This window comes from Peromyscus californicus, unplaced genomic scaffold (assembly GCF_007827085.1).
Source record: "Peromyscus californicus insignis strain IS unplaced genomic scaffold, ASM782708v3 Scaffold_17__1_contigs__length_78620276, whole genome shotgun sequence".
In the NCBI taxonomy this organism is placed as follows: Eukaryota; Metazoa; Chordata; class Mammalia; order Rodentia; family Cricetidae; genus Peromyscus; species Peromyscus californicus.
The window spans coordinates 63,705,416-63,727,124 of NW_026294469.1; the positions used below are offsets into that span (position 1 = coordinate 63,705,416).

Here is a 21,709-nt window from a genome sequence, read left to right on the forward strand (position 1 = left end):
CACCGCCCGGCCAATAATAATTTTTTTAATTATTAGAAATGCAAACTTTCCATCTAGATAATTTCATCTGTTGTCTACCTCATCAAAATAAAGTTTTGTGTGTGTTCCTAGGTTCTAACTCTGAAGATCTTCTGGAAGAATTGCTCTGCAGCTTGGTGCAGTTAATCACTGATACTCCACTCTTGTAAGTTCTGCCTAAGCCAGGCTTTATCTTCATGGTGTACTGAAAATGATAATTGATTGTGCTGAAGAGGGTGTGTGTGTGTGTGTGTGTGTGTGTGTGTGTGTGTGTGTGTGTGTAGCATGTGCAGAGGCCACTAGTCAGTGTTGGGTGACTTCCTCAATCACGCTCCCCTCCCCTCCCCTTCTTTGCTTTTTTCTTTCTTGAGACAGGGTCTCATCATGTAACTCTGGTTAGCCTAAAACTTTCTATGTGGACTAGGCTGGCCTCGAACTCACAGAGATCTGCTTGCCTCTGCCTCCCGAGTGCTGGGATTGGAGGTATGCACCACTCTGCCTGGCTCCCCTTGTTTGCTGAGACAGAGTCTTTTAAGGAACCTGAACTTGTTTGTCATGGCTATAGTGGCTGGCCAGCAAGTCCCAGGGATCTGTACCAGCACTGGGGTTGAAGGCTTGTGCCACCACACTAGGATTTGATGTGGGTGCTGAGGATCCTAATCCAGGATCTACTAACTTTTTCCAAGCCTCATGATGAAGAGCTTGTGAGTTTTTGTATTGTGTTTAAGGATTATACACCCATGTAATTCTTTTATCTCTGTTCCCTGGTAATATGTAGACTGTGTCCACCTGTCTTGCTTACTTTTCTATTGCTGTGATAAAACACCACCAGCAAGGCAATGTATTAGAAGAAAAGCATTTAATTTTGGGGCCATGGTTCCAGAGGTTAGTAGTGCTCATAACCATCCTGGCAGGGAGCATGGGAGCAGACAGGCATGGTGCTGGAGCAGGAGCTGGGAGCTCACATGTTAAGACAACAACTACAAGGTAGAGAACTAACTGGGAATGGTGTGGGCTTTTGAAAGCTTAAAGCTCCCTCCCAGCAACACATCTCTTCCAACAAGGTTACACCTCCTGACCCTTCCCAAACAGTTCCAGCAACTGGGGACAAAGTATTCAGATGTATTTGAGGTTTTGGAGGGGGGTGCTTTCTCATTCAAACTACCACCATCAAACACGAATTTCATGTTAAAGGAGGATGAGTAAGTCCTTCAGTACTATTAACACTTGGCTGGCCCAGAATTCCATTAACTTGGTAAGAAGAGATCTCCAGGGCCGCTGGAAGCAGTCTGAGAGAAGTGAGTAGAATCCAGTCTGTGTGGTGGGGAAAGTGAACTGACTGCAGAGCGTTCTCTTTCCCCTGGCTTCTCGGTTTTATTTTGTGACTGTTTAGACAGGGTAGATTTCTTTCCAGTGTTCCTTGAAGCTAGGTGAGTTCCTTGAGATATAGTTGGGAAGGTCCTCCAGTGAGACTTCCGAGTAAAGTTCTTCACAGGGAACTTACTCAATGAAGAAGCGTCTGGTTTTCCTTTTGACAGCTTTTTCCTGTATCCTGGAATGCAGACAAGGTCTTGAGTTGCGTGCCCATCCCGGCACCATGGGCCAGTTGTCTCATAGAAAGTTGGCTATGATGTCATTGAGCTGCTGAACCAAAGTCAACAACTGCCATTCCCCCTCCCTCACCCTGGACTTCTCATATGACGAAAATAGACTGGGTTTCGATCAGTGCAGCTCAGTGCTGTTCCTATGTGTATAAAAATGTCTATTTGTTTATCACCCCTATCAAAACTGATGCTCCCCCAGAACCCTTTGTTAGGCATTTCTTTCCTTATTGTCTCCTTCACTTGCTGACTGCCTATTTATGTACTGTGGCCCCTTGGAAGGCCATGAACCTTTGTAATATCTATGACATTCTTCTATCCCTGAAGAAGCAGTTTTATTACTTTTGAGGATTTACAAAATTGATTGACTGATGTTTGAGACAAAATCTTTTTTGTTTTTGTTTTTTGTTTTTTGAGATAGTGTTTCTCTGTGTAGTCCTGGCTGTCCTGGAACTCACTCTGTAGACCAGGCTGGCCTCAAATTCACAGAGATCCACCTGCCTCTGCCTCCCAAGTGCTGGGATTAAAGGTGTGTGCCCCACTCCCCCAACCCCCCACCCCACGGCTGAGACAAACCCCCCCCCACCCCCCCACCCCCCGGAACTGAGGACCGAACCCAGGGCCTTGGGCTTGCTAGGCAAACGCTCTACCACTGAGCTAAATCCTCAACCCCAAGACAAAATCTTTTATGTTGACCTTGCTGGTGTCAAATCTCAGTCCTCTAACCTCATCTGTTTTGAGTAGCTGGGATGAGAATGTATAATTGATTATGTTTTAAAATACACGTATCCTGCCAGGCGGTGGTGGCGCACTCCTTTAATCCCAGCACTCGGGAGGCAGAGCCAGGCGGATCTCTGTGAGTTCCAGGCCAGCCGGGACTACAGAGTGAGTTCCAGGGAAGGCGCAAAACTACACAGAGAAACTCTATCTCAGAAAAAGAAAAGAAAAACAAAACAAAACAAAGCAAAATACACGTATCCACTTATTTATTGTGTGTGTGTATTTACATGCTCATGCATCTATGTGTGTGGGCATGTATGTACCATAGTGCATGTGTGGAAGTCAGAGGATAACCATGGGAGTATGTTCTCTCCGTTTACCATGTGGTCCTGGGGATTGAACTCAGGTCATCAGGCTAGTGGTAAGCACCTTCACCTGATTCATCTCTCTGGTCCCAGAGAACATATTTTAAAGGAATTACATTTATTGATTAGATAGGGTCTCTTGTATCCCAGGCTGCCCTTGAACTCACTGTGTAGCTGAAGATGACCTTGAACTTTATTTAAAAAAAAAAAAAAAGATTTATTTATTTTTATTTTATATGTGTGAGTGTGTTGCCTGAATGTATGTCTGTGTACCATGTGTGTGCGTTGCCTGAGGAGACTGGAAGAGGATGTTGGATTCCCTGGAACTAGAGTTCTAGAAGGTTGTGAGCCGCCAAGGTGGGTGCTAGGTATTGAACCTGAATCCTCTGGAAGAACAGCCAGTGCTCTTACCTGCTGAGCTATCTCTCCAGCCCTGACTTTGAACATTTCCTCTTGCTTCTGTCTCTAAGTGCTGAGACCACACGTCTGTGTCACTACACCCAGTTGTGTGGTGCTGGAGACCGAAGCAGGCATGCTAAGTGTGCATTTACCAGCTGACCTGTACCTCCAGCCAGTAAAGGAATTCTGGTAAAGGAATTAGTTTTTAGATAAAGAACTTCTTCAGGTTTGTCTGAAACACAGAGGGATGTGGTCAGAAACGGGCTATTTGCCTCTGGCTGGGAAAGAAAAGACAAGTATTTGGGAGCGAATAGGCTCCTGGGGATATTGCTTGTGACTCCATAGTTTGATTAGAGATGGAGAAGTGAGATTCATTACTCCTCGTCATGCTCTGGTGTTCACTTCTGCAGCCCGGAAGGGGAGCTGAGACAAGTAGACTTACCTGCTAGGGAAGGACCCGGGGGACAGCTTCCCACTAGAACGTATCGTGACACACAGAACTGCTCACACGTCTGCCTGTTCTCTCCTCTTTGTTTTGAATAGCCCTTTAATGCTGCTTCTGGTGGCAGTGTAAGGCCAGCTTACAGTTCCCAGACACCTCGGTAACTCTGTAGCCATGTCACATGGTTTGGGCCCTTGCAGTGACACATGAGCAGGCCTTGTCACCTCACAGAGCACGTGCTTTTCAAGTCCTTTGTTTTGTGCACTGCCCTGAACTGTGGATAAGAGTGCCACTTGCAAAGACTAGTGTCCTAGGAACTGGGGCTGTTAGGAATATTACAAGATTGCTGTGAGTGCTCGGTGTCTCGTCTACAATTCTTCTTACATGACAAAACAAATTCCTGTCTTGGTTAAGCTACTGTGGTTAGGCTTCTGTTGTGTATGTTACGATGAGGGTAGGGAACCCATATAGTGCCTGCTCTTTCCTAATCATGTTAAGCTAGATGTTTTTATGTTTCTGATTTAATTTTTAAAATTATATTTTAACGAGGTCTGGTGACATATGCCTATAACCCTAGCACTTGGGAGGCTAAGGCAAGAAGATGGTGAATTTATGGTCAGCCCGAGCTACGTAATGAGTTCCAGACCAACCTAGGCTACGTAGTGAGACTTAGTCTGAAACAAACAAAAAATTTGGCTTTTAATAACATTTGTTTTCATTGCCAAGTACCAACAATCGAATGTGCACGGTCTTTTGGCCTTTATTGATCACGTTATGTCGAAGTTATGGAGATGGAAGTAGTAAGTGTTTAGATAATAAATAGGCTGTGAATACAGTGACTGGAACAGCTGTGTAGGGAGCAAGCCGACAGTGTTGCAGTATATCAAACATTCAGTGTTTTAATGTGTTTATACTTTTTAAATGAACTGAAAATGCACAGGCAGCCAGATGTCTTGTGTTATGTATACTCAGCTCTAACCAGCTGCTGAAACAATTTCTTATGATTTAATGTCCTTGGAACTCCATCTTACAGGAAAGTTTGTCTTGGTTACAGTTGCCATGTGAAAGCAACTACTCTGTAAGTGTTTCTTCTACCCCAACGCGCTGCAGCGGCTGAGACCAGCTTGCAACTTAAGGTGGATATTGAGATGAAAATGGAAGAGCTCTCAACTCCTGAGCATCATCAGTTTAGCTGTAATGCTCTGCAGTTGCTCTTGAATTAGCAGGAGAATCATTAGAACTCTAATTTTAGTAGCCATGTAGAGTAATTTCAAACTAGCTTAAATCTTTTCTTATGAGACTCTATTAAATCATTCTATTAAAATTGAAAGCAAAGTGATTACCATGAATAGCATACTTATGTACATTATGTGTGTGTGTACATGTATGACACATTTGTTTAGATGTCTATAACTCACCCCCCGCTCCCCAACAGCTCTTGTGTACCCTAAGGTAGCTTGAACTTATTGTGTAGCCGAGGATGGCCTTAAACTTCTGAACCTCTTGTCCTCAGCACCTGAGGGATAGGATTACAGGGGAACACTACAATGCCTGGTTTGTGTAGATTAGTAAGTGATTCTTTATTAGAAACAGGGTCAGGCTAAACCTGGTGGTCCAGTCCCTAATCAGGAGATTGCAGCAGCAGGATCTCAAGTTCAAGACTTGCCTAGGGTAGAGATGAAGTTCAAGGCCAGCCTGAAGAATTTACTGAGATCTCCTCTCAAAAACTAAAAAGAGGATTGGGGGACTAGCTTAATGGGAGAGTACATTCCTAGTATTCAAAAGGCCCCAGTCCTAGCTCCTGGGGCATCAGCTGAACATTTAGATAAGTGCTGTAGAAGTTCATTGCAGTAAACGCTGGAATTTTTAAAAAATATTTTCATTAAGGATGGACATTTTATCAGCAAGTTTGTGATAACATCTCAAGAAACTAGTGGATTAATTATGTTACTAAATAACTTAGAAGTCATCCTTTTTTTTTTTTTTTTTTTTTTTTGGTTTTTCGAGACAGGGTTTCTCTGTGTAGCTTTGCGCCTTTCCTGGAACTCGCTTTGGAGACCAGGCTGGCCTCGAACTCACAGAGATCCGCCTGGCTCTGCCTCCCGAGTGCTGGGATTAAAGGCGTGCGCCACCACCGCCCGGCTAGAAGTCATCCTTTTTAAAAGGTTTTCATTTATTCTCTGGCAATTTCGTGTAATATCCTTTGGTCACGTTTATGCTTCTCCTCCAACTGTTCCTAGATCCTCTCCACCTCTCTACCAACCCGTGTTTTCCCTTCCCTTTCAATAGCAACAATACTCATAGAACAAAAGCAAAACCTATGAAGTTCAGTTTGTGTTGGCCAACTGCTCCTGGGCCATGCGGCTGCCCTGGAGTGACGTATATATTCCAGGTGTCCCTCCATTGAAGAAAAGTGACTTTTCCTCGCCCAGCAGCAACTGGGTGTCACTGGCTCCTTGGCTAGGGGTGGTGGACCTGTGGGGATATCCCGTATCCAAACAGTCACAGAGCCATAGTGATTCACAGTGGCTAGGCCAGGCCTATGGAGAGGCTGAAAGGATCTGGATAGGGACCTCTCAGCACTGAGTGTGTGTTTGTAGCATCAAGGGTTCGTTCGGTTGATTATGGCAAGTCTGGAAAATTAGAGCTGGAAGAGCCGTGTCGTTTGAAAGACGGGCATGTTAGAGGACTAACTTGAGTTGTGTTTCAGAGTCCGGATTAAGATATAACAAAGTGTAGGGCTTTTCCTCTCAGCTCCACTTTGGAATTTAAGGAAGTTTGAAACTGGTTATCTAGATTATAAGATCCAGTACATGAACAAGGTTTCTGTGGTGGAATAGTTATAACCTCACATTTGTTCAGACCATAGTCTTTAGATACTATGTTATGAAAATCTGAGTGTTGAAGATGTTTTCTGCTGACTGTGAAAATAGTGGATTGGTTTCCTTGTTTTTGAGACAGGGTCTTACTGTGTAGCCCTGGCTAGCCTGAAACTGTTGTATAGACCAGGCTATTCTAGAATTCAAAGAGGTTCTCTCTTTCAGTTGCTGGGATTAAAGGCATGAGGTACTGTGCCTGGCTTGTAAGTGGTTCCCTCCTGAAGTCTCTAGTTGTCAATAAGAGTGAAGGCATTGAGATGCCCATGGTTGGGGGTGAAGGATGTAACTCTGGGGATAATGTCTTGAGCCCTGCATGTTGATTCACAAACACTTCCAAAGCCAGCTTTGGTGGAGAGCAGGGACTGGCTTAAGCAAATCAGCCTTTAAATCTTAAGTGCTATTCATTAAAACCTAGCACGGCTTTCTGGATGAATTAAGGATTTAAGACATTATAAGCATAATAATCATAAGCATAAGCATAAGCAAACTTGAGATTATAGAATTTTCATATATCAGATGGTGCATAGACATATATGTAGACAAACCACTTATACACACAAAAATAAATTAATAAGAAAAAGAGATTTACTCCTTTAATATATGTGTTGGGTATGTGTGCCTGTGTTCAGGTACCATGGAGTGTAGAAGAAAGTGTTGGATTGGCATCCGTGGAGCTGGAGTTAGAGATGTTTGGGAGCTGTCCAACATGGGTCCTGGGAACTGAACTCAGCTCTTCTGTAAGAGCAGCACTTAGCTGCTGATTCATCTCTTTAGCTCACAGGAGGTTTGTTGTTGTTGTTGTTAGAAAATTTATGATGGCAACTTGGGTTAGGGACTCCCAGTTAAAATTTTTAGTATGTAAATTTTAAGACCTGTTATTGAAAAAAAAAATCTGACCAAAGTATAGTATTGATTTTGCAAGATAGATGTTTAGCTTTTTTTCCACAAATGTTTTAAATGATTATTGTTAAGAAGTATGGGATATATTTTGTAGCAGAAAAAAAATCACTATTTCTGGACCTGGGAATAAATTCTAAATCCATTCTCTTGCTGGCTGCTGTCAGTGTGACACCAGGCCTCAGTAGAGCTGAGAGTGTAGCTAATGGTCCTGTGTATGCTGAGCATGCTCATGGGGTCATCTTCACAACTCTTGATTTCACAAATAAGATAGCAGCTAATAGAGGTGATCTGCCACTTGGAAAAGGCCTCCAAATGCATGTAGTTCACTTTGAAAACGGTTCAGCCAAGGGACGAGTTGCCTGGGTCTAGAGAGTAGCTCTCCAAGCTGTTGATTGCAGGAATACTGGGGGAGCTGATCGTTCGCTATCCAGTAGTTTCCTCTTACCTGTGGCTTTGCTCTCTCTGTTCTTAATTATTGCAGTCAACTGAGCCCACCCATCAGTTTTGTGGTTCTTTTTCATAGTACATATTTTGTTAGGTTTATACCCAAGCATTTCTTTTTTTATGTGTACTAATGGAAACGCACACCATGGTTTCTTAATTCACTAACTTTTTTATTTATGACTGTCTCTTTCCTTCTGCCTCCTTGTAGTTCCCCTGCTGTACCTTTTTGCTGTTTAAATTATTATTCTTAAATTGCTCTTACACAATTAGAGAGTAGTGGGACTGGAGAGATGGCTCAGAGGTTAAGAGCACTGGCTGCTCTTCCAGAGGTCCGGAGTTCAATTCCCAGCAACCACATGGTGGTTTACAACCATTTACAATGAGATCTGGTGCCCTTTTGTAGCATGCAGGCAGAACACTGTGTATATAGTAAATAAATAAGTCTTTTTTTAAAAAATGGGAGAGTAGTGATTCCCAGAGGCTAGGAGGGAGGGGGCAGGGAAGAGTGAAGAAGTTAAGGAGTGAAAACATACAGTATTCTTTAGCATAGTGAGGAAGAGGGAATTTTAATGTTTCTAGGAAATAATAAATGTCTGAGGTGATACAGTAATCATTTGATCATTACACATTTTGTACATGTCAAAAATATCACCATATCCCATGAATCTGTATGAACTTTATGAGCCAATTAAAAATCCGAAGGAGGAGACTCTCCAGGAAATGACTCTTTGCAGTTCCACAAGTCAGAAGGAGAAGTGACTCTGGCCAAGAGGTGTCCCTTTGCATTTTGTTGTCAGTAGTGAGGTTGAGTTCTCTTTACCTCATCTCCTGCGTTTCCAACAAGACCGTGTTTCACTGTGTGGCTCAGCCTGGCCTGAAATTTGTGATCCTCCTGTCTCAGCTTCCCAATAGATAGGTTTTTAGAAGATGCCTCCAAGGCCAGCTAGATCTGCTTTAGTGTGAGTGTTGAACTTTGTTTTAAGATGATTGGTGGCTGTATTTTAAACATTCACTGGAGTTACATGTATATAGCACTAGTTCTTTGAAAAACTGTAAAAATTGTAGAATAAATGTTTGTGTTTCTGAGGCTTGTCCCCTAAATTTTTGTGGGGGACAGAGATGACGTCTAAGGTGGTTGATGAAGGTAATGAATGGCAGTTCTGAAACCAGGTTAGATCTAACTCCTGATGAGACTGTTATATAGGATCTGGAGACTTAGTTCATGGTAGAGTACACACTTAATAAGAGAGATGACCCTGGGTTTAATCCCTGGCACAAAGTATTACCACCATGCCAGCATCTGAATTATATAATACCACTTTTTATTCTCTCCTTTTGAAATATCCTTGTTGGCTCAAATAGCTATTTCTACATTTTCATCTTAATCATTTGAACTTGTCAGTTGTTTTTATTAAACTTATGTTCCATTTACCGTACCATCAGGTTTCTTACCAACAGTAAGTCCAAGGAGCATGTTTTTCCTTCTGTGTTCATTAACTTTGCCCTGAGCCAACACTAACACCATTTCATGATGGCTTTTGTCTATGTCCAAGTGCCCCACTCTGCCCAGCAGAGCAGTACAAGGTCATGGCTCCTGTCTTCTCTTTCTTCACATGAAATGAGTAACTTGCTCCAACAGTACTTTGTTCTCGGACGTTTCCAGACCAGATGGTGGAAAGTTCTTGGGAAAATATGGCAGCCCAAGTAGCGCTTCGGCTCTCTAAAGTTGACTTTGCTTTGGCAATTGTGTGATGAAAATCTTCTGAAGATTATACAAGGACTCAAAACAAGAAAGAGCTCTTGGCATAAAGCATTTTTCAATTTTGAAAAATCACTCCACTCAGCATGGTAGAATTTTGGTTTCTTTCAAGTTTTGGCCTCTTGGACTCATTTCCCCGATGATTTGGCTTTAAAATAGCTCAATTAATATTTTAAATTTTGTTACCATAGAAATTTAGCATTACCTCAAGTTCCTTTTTTTCTTTTTAGCATTATCTAAAGTTAAAGTAGGAAATGACATCAGAGCAGGTTAATCTATGGAGTTAGTTAACCACATTTGTATCAGGATTGTTGTTATTACTTTTTTAAAAAACAAGCTTTGAACTCACTGTGTAGCTCATTGCTTAGTTTGAATTCACAATTCTCCTCCCTTTTCTCTCCTAGTGTGGATTTATAGGTGTGTGTCACCATGTCAAACTTGTATTTGGATATCTACATACATGCATATGTACACACACATGCACACAAAGAGAAAGGAGAGAGAGAAGGGGAGGGAGAGGAGAGAGAGATGGACAATCTGATTCTAAAATGTGAACGGAAAGGCAAAGATCCTAGACCATTAAAAAAATAAAAAAAGAGAGATTCCCTGTGGTTGGACTTTCTTTGTACTGCCAGTTCCCAAATAACTCGGAGATTTATATTAATTATGAAAGCTGGGCCTTAGCGTAGGCTTTTTCCCAACTAGCTCTTAAAACTTAAATTAACCCATTTATAGCAATCTACGTTCCGCCACATGGCTCTTTATCACTGCTCAGGACCATGTATCCCACTTCCTCTGTGTCTGGCTGGTGAATTCTGCCTGTCTTCTTCCCAGAGTTCCTATCTCTTCCCGGAAGTCCTGCCTATCATCTCCTGCCTAGCTATTGGCCATTCAGCTCTTTATTAAACCAATGAGAAGGTGCCTTGGCAGAGAAACATCTTCACAGTGTATAAAAGATAATCCCACAACAATTCTCTCTTCATTGCTAGGAAGACTCCTTCCTGGCTGCATAGGTTAGGTTTTCTTGCATTCTGAAGATGGTAGAAAGTGGCAAATACAATATTTTTTTTTTTTTTTTTTTTTTTGTTTTTCGAGACAGGGTTTCTCTGTGTAGCTTTGGAGCCTGTCCTGGAACTCACTTGGTAGCCCAGGCTGGCCTCGAACTCACAGAGATCCGCCTGGCTCTGCCTCCCGAGTGCTGGGATTAAAGGCGTGCGCCACCACCGCCCGGCTTTTTTTTTTTTTTTTGGCAAATACAATATTTTATCTATCCCCAAACTGGCAACTACTAATTGTTTGAACTGACAGCATATTTTGTTGTGGTGTAGTGTGTTTTTTCACCTTAAGCACAAGCTGTGGTCTCAATACCGAGCAACCAGTATAAGCAGCCCATTAACATCACACCTTTTGCTTTCATTATCTCTGTTTTGACACAGTTGAAGGTACCTGTAGTTGGCCCTATTACTAACAGTCCTTGCTGTCTTGTGCAGACCAGCATCATGTTTTATCTTTTAACTATCCAGTAAAGGGTGTGGGAAAGAAAAAGAAGAAATCTTACACTAGCTCGTTTTCATTGTGTCCAGTTGAGATGCTGCTTTCACGACACTGTGGCAGGAACATAGCTAAAGTAGGCAGACGTCTGCGATTCCCAGGAAAGACCAACATGTGATCAGCTGGTTTTTGAGTGGTGGCAAAGTCATACAATTGGGGCCAGCGGCAAGTTTTTGTCCATTAATGGACTTGGAGGATCCTCAAAGCTTTGTGAGATGTAGGGGAACATGTGACTAGGAAGCAGTCATTGACATCGTTGCATTTTGGCTGTATGTATTCTTAAATCCTGTTTCTTTAATGGCTGTTCTAAAGATTTTTCTGTTTGCTCCAAAGATTTTTTTTTCCCCCTAGCTGGGCAAAACTTAGATTTGGACTAGTTATTTTGATGCAGAGTTTAAAAAAAAAAAAAAAAAACAAAAACCTAGTCCAGTGGTTCTCAGCCTGTGGGTTGTCACCCTTTGGGGGTAGACGACCCTTTCACAGGGGTACATATCAGATATTTACATTATAATTCATAACAATGGCTAAATTACAGTTATGAAGTAGCAACAGAAATAATTTTATGGTTTAGGGGCACCACAGCATGAGGAACTGTATTAAAGGCTTTCAGCATTAGGAAGGTTGAGAACCTCTGCTTTAGTCATTTTTAGTACTATTTATGGTAGAAAATGGATTAAATGAGGGCATAGGCTGCCTTGCTTCATGGAATAATTATTTTTGCTGTTGCTATTAGTTCTGTTACTGTGTCCCCAGGAGTCTAGTGAATTTTTATACAGAATGCTGGATTATGAAATAGTATTTGGAAGCTGAGAGTTTGAGATATTTTTTGTTCACCAGTGAAATTTTGTTTTGGTAACACAAAATCGTAATAATTTGTCTCTCTAACTGTGAGCATACTAGAGATGACCATTCAACAAACCCATGATCACTTCTTGTCGGCTCGTTTTGTGTGCTGGGGATAAAATACTAACAGGACATAAGTTCTAACTTCAGGCTAGGACCGAGGAGAAGAGTGGATACATAATGATGCTCGGATGTAAAAGCCAGTGCAGAAGGAGTAATTTGGTGGTGCATTGGCCCAGAGTACATGGATGTGTTTCTTATACACCGGCCATTTAAATGCAAACCTCGGTGGAATTGGAGGTGGAGCCCTGTTGCCTCCCGTCTGATGGAGAGCAGTCTCAGTAGGAAAGGGCAGATGCGAAGCCCTGAGCTGGGCATGTGCTTAGGTATCCAAGTGGGCCTGTCAAGCTGGCTTCGGTGAAGGGGCAAGAATAGAGGTGATGCTGTAGGAAGGAAGTTAGGGTGCTCTGCTGCAAGTCATGGAGTCTTGGAGGGTCAGTTAGGGACTGTCTTCTAAATAAGGTGAGTAGCTACTGGTAGTCATAATCTTTATTTAAGTACTTTTCCTCTGGGAGTGGTGGCAGTTTTTTAATTCCATCATAGTGAGGTGGGGAGAGAAGGGCAGAGGCAGGATTATGAGCTGGAGGAGGCTCTCTTGGGTTCCATAGAGAATTCAACAGCTATAGATTTTGCTGTATTCAATAATTCTTTTTTCTTTTGTTCTGTACCAACACATGCTAGGTCTTTGTTGTTTTTTGTTTTTTGTTTTAAAGGAGTGTCTTGCCATATAGCTGGCCTGGAACTTTCTATGTAGACCAAGCTGGCATCACACTTGGAGTGGTACTCTTGCCTCCCCCTTATGAGAGCTGAGCTATCTAAGGGTTCTTCTGACCTACCCAGATAGGGTAGTGGGCAGGCAAGCTAAGATACTCATCTCCAGCAGCTTTGGTTCCTGTCCCTCTGTGTGACAGCAGCAGGTGGCAATTTCAGGCTGATGGAAGCAGTGGCAGGTGGCGCCCTCTAGTGTTACAGCCCCATGCCAGTCTTGTGTAGAGTGACCCTTAGCCTTACGAATGTCCTAGGCTAGTAGTGGTATCAGAACCTTGGTTCCTGGCAGACACCAGTATTAAAGCTTCCCTGGAATCTGAGGACCTTTGCCTTGATACCTGTCAGCTTTCTGGAATTTCTTTGGCAAGTAGGGACTTCAGATTCTATTCATGTCTCTGCTGTCTTTTCTTTTCTTTTTTTTTTTTTTTTTCCCCACTTCCCTTTGTGCCCTGGCTACATTGGAATTGTTCAGTGTACCTTTAGTTGACGATTTGGCTTCTGTTGGGACACCATTCAGTGGAGAACTGGGGCCCATTAAGGGGTGTTCAGGAACTGGGCATGGCCTATGCAGGGACAGCTCAGATGCAGGCACCCCCTGCTCCTCACATCAGGGGTGTCAGTGGGTGTCTGCAGGTAGATCAGGCCTGGGGTCACCCTGTGTCTTCAGCCTTAGAGCAGCTGCTGTGAGGTCTCTGCAGCTTCTTCAGGCAGTCTTGAGCAACTTAAATAATGATTACTGTGAGTAGACTCCTATCAGGCCACCTGTGCCTTCACAAGTGAGTTGTTAGTGTCTAGCTTGTTTTTCATCCAATTCCAGGAATGAGAAATAGCCTGGCATGGTGGTACAAACCTTTAATCCCAGCACCTGGGAGGCAGAGGCAGGTGGATCTCTGAGTTCAAGGCCAGTCTGGTCTACAGAGTGAATTTCAGGACAGCCAGGGCTACACCGAGAAGCCTTGTCTCAAAAAGGGGGAGAAATTAGGAAATACACACAAGATAATTTATAGCAGTAATTCAGGAAATGTCATTGTTGAGAGTATAGATGTGGGCAACCGTGCTTTTTTATACTATTTATTTATTTGTGCCCCCCCCCCCCGTGTGTGTGTGTGTGTGTGTGCCTCGTGTCTGTATGTGTGTTAGGGATAAGCACAGAGGTTAAAGCAGAACCCTGTTCCTCTTACCATACACCAAGACTAGTAGGACATGGAAACTGGAAAGTAGGAAAATAATGGGATACCATGTCTACATATAAGAACTAATGACTGCAACGGGCTTAATGTGTTGGCTTGACTTAATTAATTAATTAATTTTATTTTTTTAGTTTGAGACAGGGTTTCTTTTTGTAGCCTTGGCTGTCCTAGAACTGGCTATGTAGATCAGGCTGGTCTCAAACTCATAGAGATCCACCTGCCTGTCTCCTGAGTGCTGGGATTCACGGCGTGCCTAGCTTGACTTAATTTTTATGTTAAGTGTTTTTTTTTCAATAACCTGAAAAATTTGAAGCTGTAGACTTGACTTTTTAAATGTACAGTTGATGTGGAAAGAGCAGTGTTGTAGTCTTCCAGACTGATGATGACTCTGTTTCCCCATGTCTTCAGAGACATCACGTACGAGATATCAGTGGAGGCCATCTCGGCAATGGTTGTCTTCCTTTCCTGCCAGCTCTTCCACAAGGAGGTTTTGCGACAGAGCATCAGTCACAAGTATTTGATGCAAGGCCCATGGTATGTCTGTTTTCCAAACCACTGTGATACCTGGTCCGTCATTTCTAGCATTGTCTTCTCACCTGACGTTTCTTTTGGTTGTGCTGTTGTTGTTATCCCACACAACACAAGGCCAGATTCTGGCTCTTGTCCACTGTGTCCTGTCTGTCTCTCCACTCTGTCCTGTCTGTCTGTCTTGTCCCCCGGATTCAATAGTGCCTCTAATTGTTGCCTTGCAGACCAGCGTCATGTCTTCTCTCTTTTTCTTCTCCTTTCTCTGTGAGCAGTTATCAAGTCCTCTTTGCTTATTCAAACTGTTCCTGAATCTTCTTCTTTTTACTAGTTCCTTTAAATCTACAATTGTCCCTTGGTATCAGCAGGAAACCGACTAAGGATACCAAAACCTGCAAGACCCTAAAACATACCGTACATAACCTGGGTACATCCCCCTGTGTACTCTAGAAGCTGTCTAGATGACGTATAGTTCCTAATGCAATGTGAATGCTTTGTAAATAACTGATATACTGCATTGTTTGGAGAATAATAAGGAGTAAAGTTGAGTATAGATAAGATTTTTATTTTCCTGGATATTTTCTATTTGTGACTGGCTGAAATAGTGGATGCAGAATCTGAGGGTGTGGTACTTTCGAATTTGAAGGGCTGACTTCTGTGATCTGAGTCCTGTCACCTTTTGTTTAGACTATGCCAGCAGTCTCTCCACTGTGCTCATTTAGTGAGTATCTACTTATTATATGCTAAACACATGCTGGGCTCCTGGGCTGTGCTCCTTAGCAGACACTTGGGGGTTATGGATAAAAATACTTGGAGTAAACACAGCATCCTACCTTCTGTTGACATCATTTTCAAAAAGCTTTAAATCAAGCAAGTCCTTGAAATAAGTTAGTTTTGGTGAAGTTATGCAGTAGTTCTGGGGACATGGCTGTGGGTAGAGTGTTTGCCGAGTGGGATGAGTGGAGGATGTGGCTGGCAGAGAAGAGTGTGGTCTTCACTGTGCTCCTCTCGCTGCCTTGGTTGCCATGGTTACACCTGTAGCATCATCTCAGGCTCCCTCAGTGCCCTTTGGGTAAGTCACACAAAGAAGAGAGACTCTGGTTTCCAAGGTTGGGGCTGCATCTGTTGATCCTCTTGTTACTGGAAGAGACCCCAGGGTATCACAGGGCCTTGCGCAGCAAGAGGCAAACCTGTCTGTGGGGCTCTGACTGCAGAGTTACCAGGCTTCGTCATAGGAGCTCCAAACTTCCCTTCTGACCTAACCTACAGGCTCCCCTGCTGAACACCATAGTGAGTTTTAGTTTCCATCATCTTCCTGCCCCTAACGAGGAGTAAACTCCAATGTGAATTGCAGAGGAGACTAACCGTACTGGAACCTTAGCAGAACATTTGAAATTCACTGACGAGACTGGGGAGATTCCTGTCCTGGAGGTGATGGAAATTTGACTGGAAATTTATTTCTTACAGTACTAAAAGTTTAATTTATCATAGATGGAGAGGATGTTAGTAATCTCAATTTTCTATGTCCTTAGGTTTATATAGTATCGTTATAATGTCAAATACTTGAACTAGAATATTCTATTGCTGGTTCTTGTGGTTTATCTTAGAAGCTATGGTTATCAGTAATACATGCAAGAGTCTACAAGTGGACTAGAGATTATGGAAATGACTTTGTCACCTATAATGGAATAACTGGAGCTTTATGCTTTAAAACTGAGTCTTACTGTCATTTAGTTCTTGCATTTCTCTGCTGACTTTGTACTATAACCATCCTTCAAGCGCCTGCTGTGCTGTTTATCCACTGAACTTATAATTGTGATTCGTGCCTCCTGGCGTGGTAAGAGGCAACGCTAAGGTCGAGGCTTAAGTCGCATGTCCAGTGATGCTGCCATATTCCTTGGGGAGTATTAATGACGTGTACTCATGTGTTGTTATGCAGGATTAGGTGACTCTCGTGAACAGGAGTCTGATTTTTTTCTCTCCTTTCTGTATAGTCTTCCCTACACCAGCAAACTGGTGAAAACCTTACTTTACAACTTCATCAGACAAGAAAAGCCACCTCCGCCCGGAACCCATGTTTTCCCTCCACAGTCGGATGGGGGAGGACTGCTGTACGGACTGGCGTCAGGAGTAGCAAGTAAGTCCTTTCAGGCTCCCCATTCCTTATCTACATACATTTGGTCTAATTAGGCCTAAGAAATCTTGTTCGCTTGGCTGACACATTATCCATTCTGTTGGATCTGTGCAGCTGGCTAAATGTAAATACTGAAGGAAATTAAAATATTCATCCTTCCATTCTCTGTGGTGGATCATGTTAAATGTATACAAATAATGAATGGATTATTTAGCTGTAGAACATAATTTTTCAAGAATGACATTTACACGTAAATATGTATATCTTACGAGTTCTGGCTATGAAGAGAGTCAAGGTGAGCTGTTGGAAGCTCTTTACTCCTTGTGTTCTAGGAGCGTCTTTCTGCTGAGAGTCTCCGGTGGTTAGGATTTCATTGTGTAATCTCAGTGCATCGTTCAGTGACAGATGGGAGGTTGAGAAGAGTTTGTAACGAACTCTGCAGTGGCACGGTGTTGAGTTGCAGGTGTCCTAGCTGAGGAACAGCCCTTCCCTCCCTCCCAGGCATCATTTCTGCTGGAGACGCGGCCAGCACACAGTGCCTTTGGACCTACCTCCCCCTTTTTAGAGTGGTGGCCCTGCCTGTGTGCGCTAACATGGCTGAGAACTTGGCCTTCCTTTTAAAGGAGAAGTAGCTTGACACCTGGGCAGTCTCCCGCCGGCATGGGAGCTCTTACTAGGCTTACTAAGTTAGTAGTATGTGGTGCGGAATTACAGAGTGCTGGGTCCCAGCGGAGTTCCCAATGGAATATGGCTGTGGCACACTGTCCATGAACAACCAGCAACATGGGACGAGAGGGGCCAGCACAGTGCAACAATCTACCCTACCATAAGACTTGCAAGCTTCCCACTAAAGCGGCAGCTTTGTTCTGTGATGTAAGCAGCTGATCAGTAAGACATACTGTCTCGATTGGCCTGCCTTTGCTTTCTCCGGGGGTCGTAAATTTAAATCCGTTTGGCATCACCCACACCCTTACCTGTGGTGCTACGGAGCCAGCCTAGAATGCCACATTGTATTGCTTCTTCGTTTCCTGCCCCCGACCCCCAGCACCGACTGTTCAGGTGATGAGTGGCATGCAGCTCCCTCGTGACCTGAGACAGTGTAGGAATGACTTTCCAGTCTCATAGGAGGACCGAGCTGTCTGTTAGTGTTTCCTTTTTTTCTGTTATCATCTAAGTGGTGTGAGTACTTGAAAACTGGGTGTTTCCCAATATTCTAATGTAATTAGAGGTTTTTTTTTCCCCCCAGGAAGTAAGTTCATTAATTACTTTCTTTAAAACAGTGGTCATACCCTGACAGTTTTTTTTCAAACAAATTTGTGTGCAGTTTTAAATTTTTCTTTCAGTTACATGTTATAGCAGGTGTCTTTGGTGTTATTAGTTTGCTAAGTGCCAGCAAACTTGAATTTTAAAATTTAGATCTAGTAACTAGCTGACAGAATACTACAAGAAAGTGCCTTAACTCTTGTTTTCTTGCCCATTGAATGAGAAGGTTGGGATGGTGATCTCTGAGATTATTTCTGAAGTAACTTTTAATAATTCTATAGTCCTTTTTTCATTGTCTTAAAAATTTAGTATTTCAAGGTATTAAAATGCTTTTTTTTACTTTAAAATGTTTTCATTGAATATCAATCCATTATGAGTATTATAAGTTAGATATTAAACCAAAGCACAATTACAGGTTAAATATAATCACAGAGATGTTTTAAATAGAAACCCACCATGTAGGCTGGTTAAGTTCCTTGGTGCCCTCTTTTAGAAATAAGTACGTGAGAGAAAAAAAAAAGGCCTTCCATTCCCCGTGAACGCTATAAAGGCCAGCATGTTTGCGTGCTGTGAGCATCCTCTTGAGATCAAATGGTAGGCCTAGGAGACTTAGAAAAACTACAAATGAAGCAGAAAATCTAGAGTACTCAGTTAAAATCTGAATTTCAGATAAGTTAATGAACAATTTTGAAAATATAGTTTGTGCCAAATGCTGCCTGAAATTCAGTTAACTGGGTATAGATTTGTGGTTTTTAACATGCTATACCAACCACAAGGATATTTTGTCTAGTTCTTTTCCTAAATTTTCAGAAAGCTATTTATGCACAAGCATAAGTGGACATAGGTCCGCATGTCCACACAGTAGGCCCTCCCTCTGCTGCGGCCGGCGTCTCCCAGCCCCGGCTTACAAACTGTGGTTGGACTTTTCCTGGATATAGAAAGTATTTGCTTGGTTCCATTGTGTGCATCGTATGCTTTTGAAAATTAATTTCCTTTGAAACCAAGTATCTTGTTTTAAAAACTCAAGTTTTGGATAGTGGTTTTGTTGATGAGGAAGAGCGATGAGTCCTCATATTAGAATTGGGTGCAGGAGTCCTCGTATTAGAATTGGGTGCAGGAGTCCTCGTATTAGAATTGGGTGCAGGAGTCCTCGTATTAGAATTGGGTGCAGGAGTCCTCGTATTAGAATTGGGTGCAGGAGTCCTCGTATTAGAATTGGGTGCAGGAGTCCTCGTATTAGAATTGGGTGCAGGAGTCCTCGTATTAGAATTGGGTGCAGGAGTCCTCGTATTAGAATTGGGTGCAGGTGAGTAATGACTAGCCACCTACATGGGACCTCCTGAACCACCCAAGTCCTTTCCAGTTTTTCTTACTAACTACAAACTTCATTATTGTTTAATCTTTATCCTTGAGAATGTCACACACACATGTATATAATGGAACATGATCATAACCTCTTACCTTTCCCCCCTCCAACTTCCCTATTACCCTTCCTAACACGGCCCCTCCCAACTTCATGTCTTCACTTTCTTTCTTTTTTTATAGCCCACTAGGTCTAGTTAGTGCTGCCATGCTGTAGATGCTTCTACTTTTCAAATATCTGTAGCGAGTTGGTTCATTATTTTAAGATCTCAGAGGAAGCTTGGCCTTGGTCTGACTCCTGAGCCCTGCCTGGTTTTTCCTTTCATCATCGCTCCTTCCCTAGTTCTGAATAGGAAAGCTGCCTGGCTTACAAGGCTTTTTGGTTGTTTGAGACAGGGCCTTGCTGAGTATCTCGGGCTGACCTCTAACTCACAGTCCTCCTACCTCTGCTTAGTGAGTGCCAGGACAATAGGCACACACCACCACACTGGCTCCCGACATTACGAAACCTGTGGATTGTCAGTAAATACTTGGACATGATGAAACACTAAAAGCTAATAGTTAGCTGGGAATGGTGACTATCTTATCTGTAGTCCCAGAACTCAAGAGGCCGAGGCAAGAGAATTACCACTCATTTGAGGCCAGCCTGGGCTACAAATGTGAGACCCTGTCTCAGACAAGCCTCAGCAGCCATGACAATCCAGGCTAGTCTGTGTCGGTGCCGCAGACATCCAGGCTTTGTCCTCTCAGTGTATCCTGTCACTTATCAGTCCCTTCTATTTGCTGTCACAGCTACTTTACAGATCTCATCCGTTTGATTTCTCTCTTTGTGTTTTATTTTGTGCAATTTCAAAGATGTACAGAAGCAGAGAATGGTGGCATGAATTTCCATCTCCCTATAATCACCATTTGCTGATTTAAGTTTTATCTCCTTCCTCAATTTAAAAAAGAAACCCTTTGTGTGGAAATCAGTTTATACATGTAGAAAACTGGTCTAAAACAATATAAACATCGGACTCTTCCTACCACACTTGTTTTGCCATTGTATTCTCTTTCATCCACAAATGCCCCCCACTTCATCTTTGTGCCACTTGAAGGTAGGTTACCTACAGCATAGCCCTTTCCTCCTTCAAGGAGTGTCTCCTGTGACCACAGTGTACTTGCGGTGTGTTTAAAGAGGAAGGGATTGTTTTCAACTCATCGAAGTGATGAAAGAAGTCTTTATAAAGAGTTATTTCATCTGTGTGTTGTACGTGCGTACGTTGAATTTTCAGGGTTTTTAAATGATGACTTATGCTAGCCCGGGCTGTGTTAGAACTCACTGTGTAGCCTGCAGTGCGTCCACAGCGTTCTTTCTGCCTCGGCCTCTCAAGTGCCGGGTGACGGGTGTGAGCCACCACCCCAATTCACAGTTAGATTTTTTGTAACTATTTTGCCCTCAGCGTCTCTCTCTCTCTTAACTTAGTCCCTGGTATAGTGTGTCTCTGTGGACTTAGTCCCTGGTGTGGTGCATGCTTTTCTTCTTTCTAGAACAGCCACTCCCACATGAAGCAGGTGCAGGAGTGTCGGCTCAGAGTAGGAAAAATACTGCAGGAACTGCTAACACTGTAAAGAAACCTCTAGAGCTTTTGGTTTTGTTTGTTTGTTTTCCTGTTGTCTTCATTAGGGTTTCTATTGCTGTGAAGAGACACTGTGACCACGGCAACTCTTATAGAGGAAAACAATTAGGGTGACTCCCTTACACTTTCAGAGGTTCAGTCCATTGTCATCATGGCGGGGAGCATGGCGGTGTGCAGGCAGACTTGGTGCTGGCTACATCTTGATCAGAAGGCAACAGGAAATGGATTGTGCCACTGGGCAGTATCTTGAGTATAGGAAACCTCAAAACCCGTACCCATGGTGACACACTTCCTCCAACAAAGCTGAACCCACTCCAACAAAGCCACACCTCCTAATAGTGCCACTCCCTGTGAGCTTATGGGGGCCAATTACGTTTACACCACCACATCTGTTATTGAGAGTAATGGCAATTCACCTACAGATTTTTTTTTTTAAATGCTCACTATCTTGATTACTGATTGCCTTAGTTTTGAAAGAGAAGAGTCGTAAGTGCCTGAACAGGGACTTGAGCCCCGAACCCTCAGATTAAAAGTCTGATGCTCTACTGATTGCGCTATCTAGGCCAGATTTTTTTAAATAAAGCTTTTCAGATGCATTAAGTGTAATTTCTTTCACTGAAAACTGGTTAGACTGAATTGCATATTAATATATACTTTACTTTGTTATATCCATAATCCATGCAGATAAACCTGTATTCATAGTTTTGTAGTACAAGAAAATGATCTCTTCTTTGGCACTGTGCTGGCAGCATAGACGAAGACTCAAGTGATATGTCCCTGTTTTGGAATGAGGGCTACCATTTTTTAAAATTAATGTAGTGTGTTAAATTTGCAGCTAATTTATCTTTTAAATCACAGAATTCTAGA

General features: G+C 42.7%; 1 protein-coding gene across 8 annotated transcripts in view; it reads left to right on the plus strand.

The window, feature by feature from the left end:
- Dym (dymeclin) overlaps positions 1-21,709 on the plus strand; it is a 305,354-nt gene that overhangs the window by 55,607 nt on the left and 228,038 nt on the right. For 6 of the 8 annotated variants that reach the window (XM_052742554.1, XM_052742558.1, XM_052742556.1 and 3 more), the window contains 3 exons: positions 112-184; positions 14,348-14,473; positions 16,459-16,601. In XM_052742554.1, the coding sequence (XP_052598514.1) occupies positions 112-184; positions 14,348-14,473; positions 16,459-16,601 (342 nt within the window). The remainder of the gene's footprint in view (positions 1-111; positions 185-14,347; positions 14,474-16,458; positions 16,602-21,709) is intronic. The other 2 variants (XM_052742555.1, XM_052742561.1) reach the window with 1 other exon arrangement.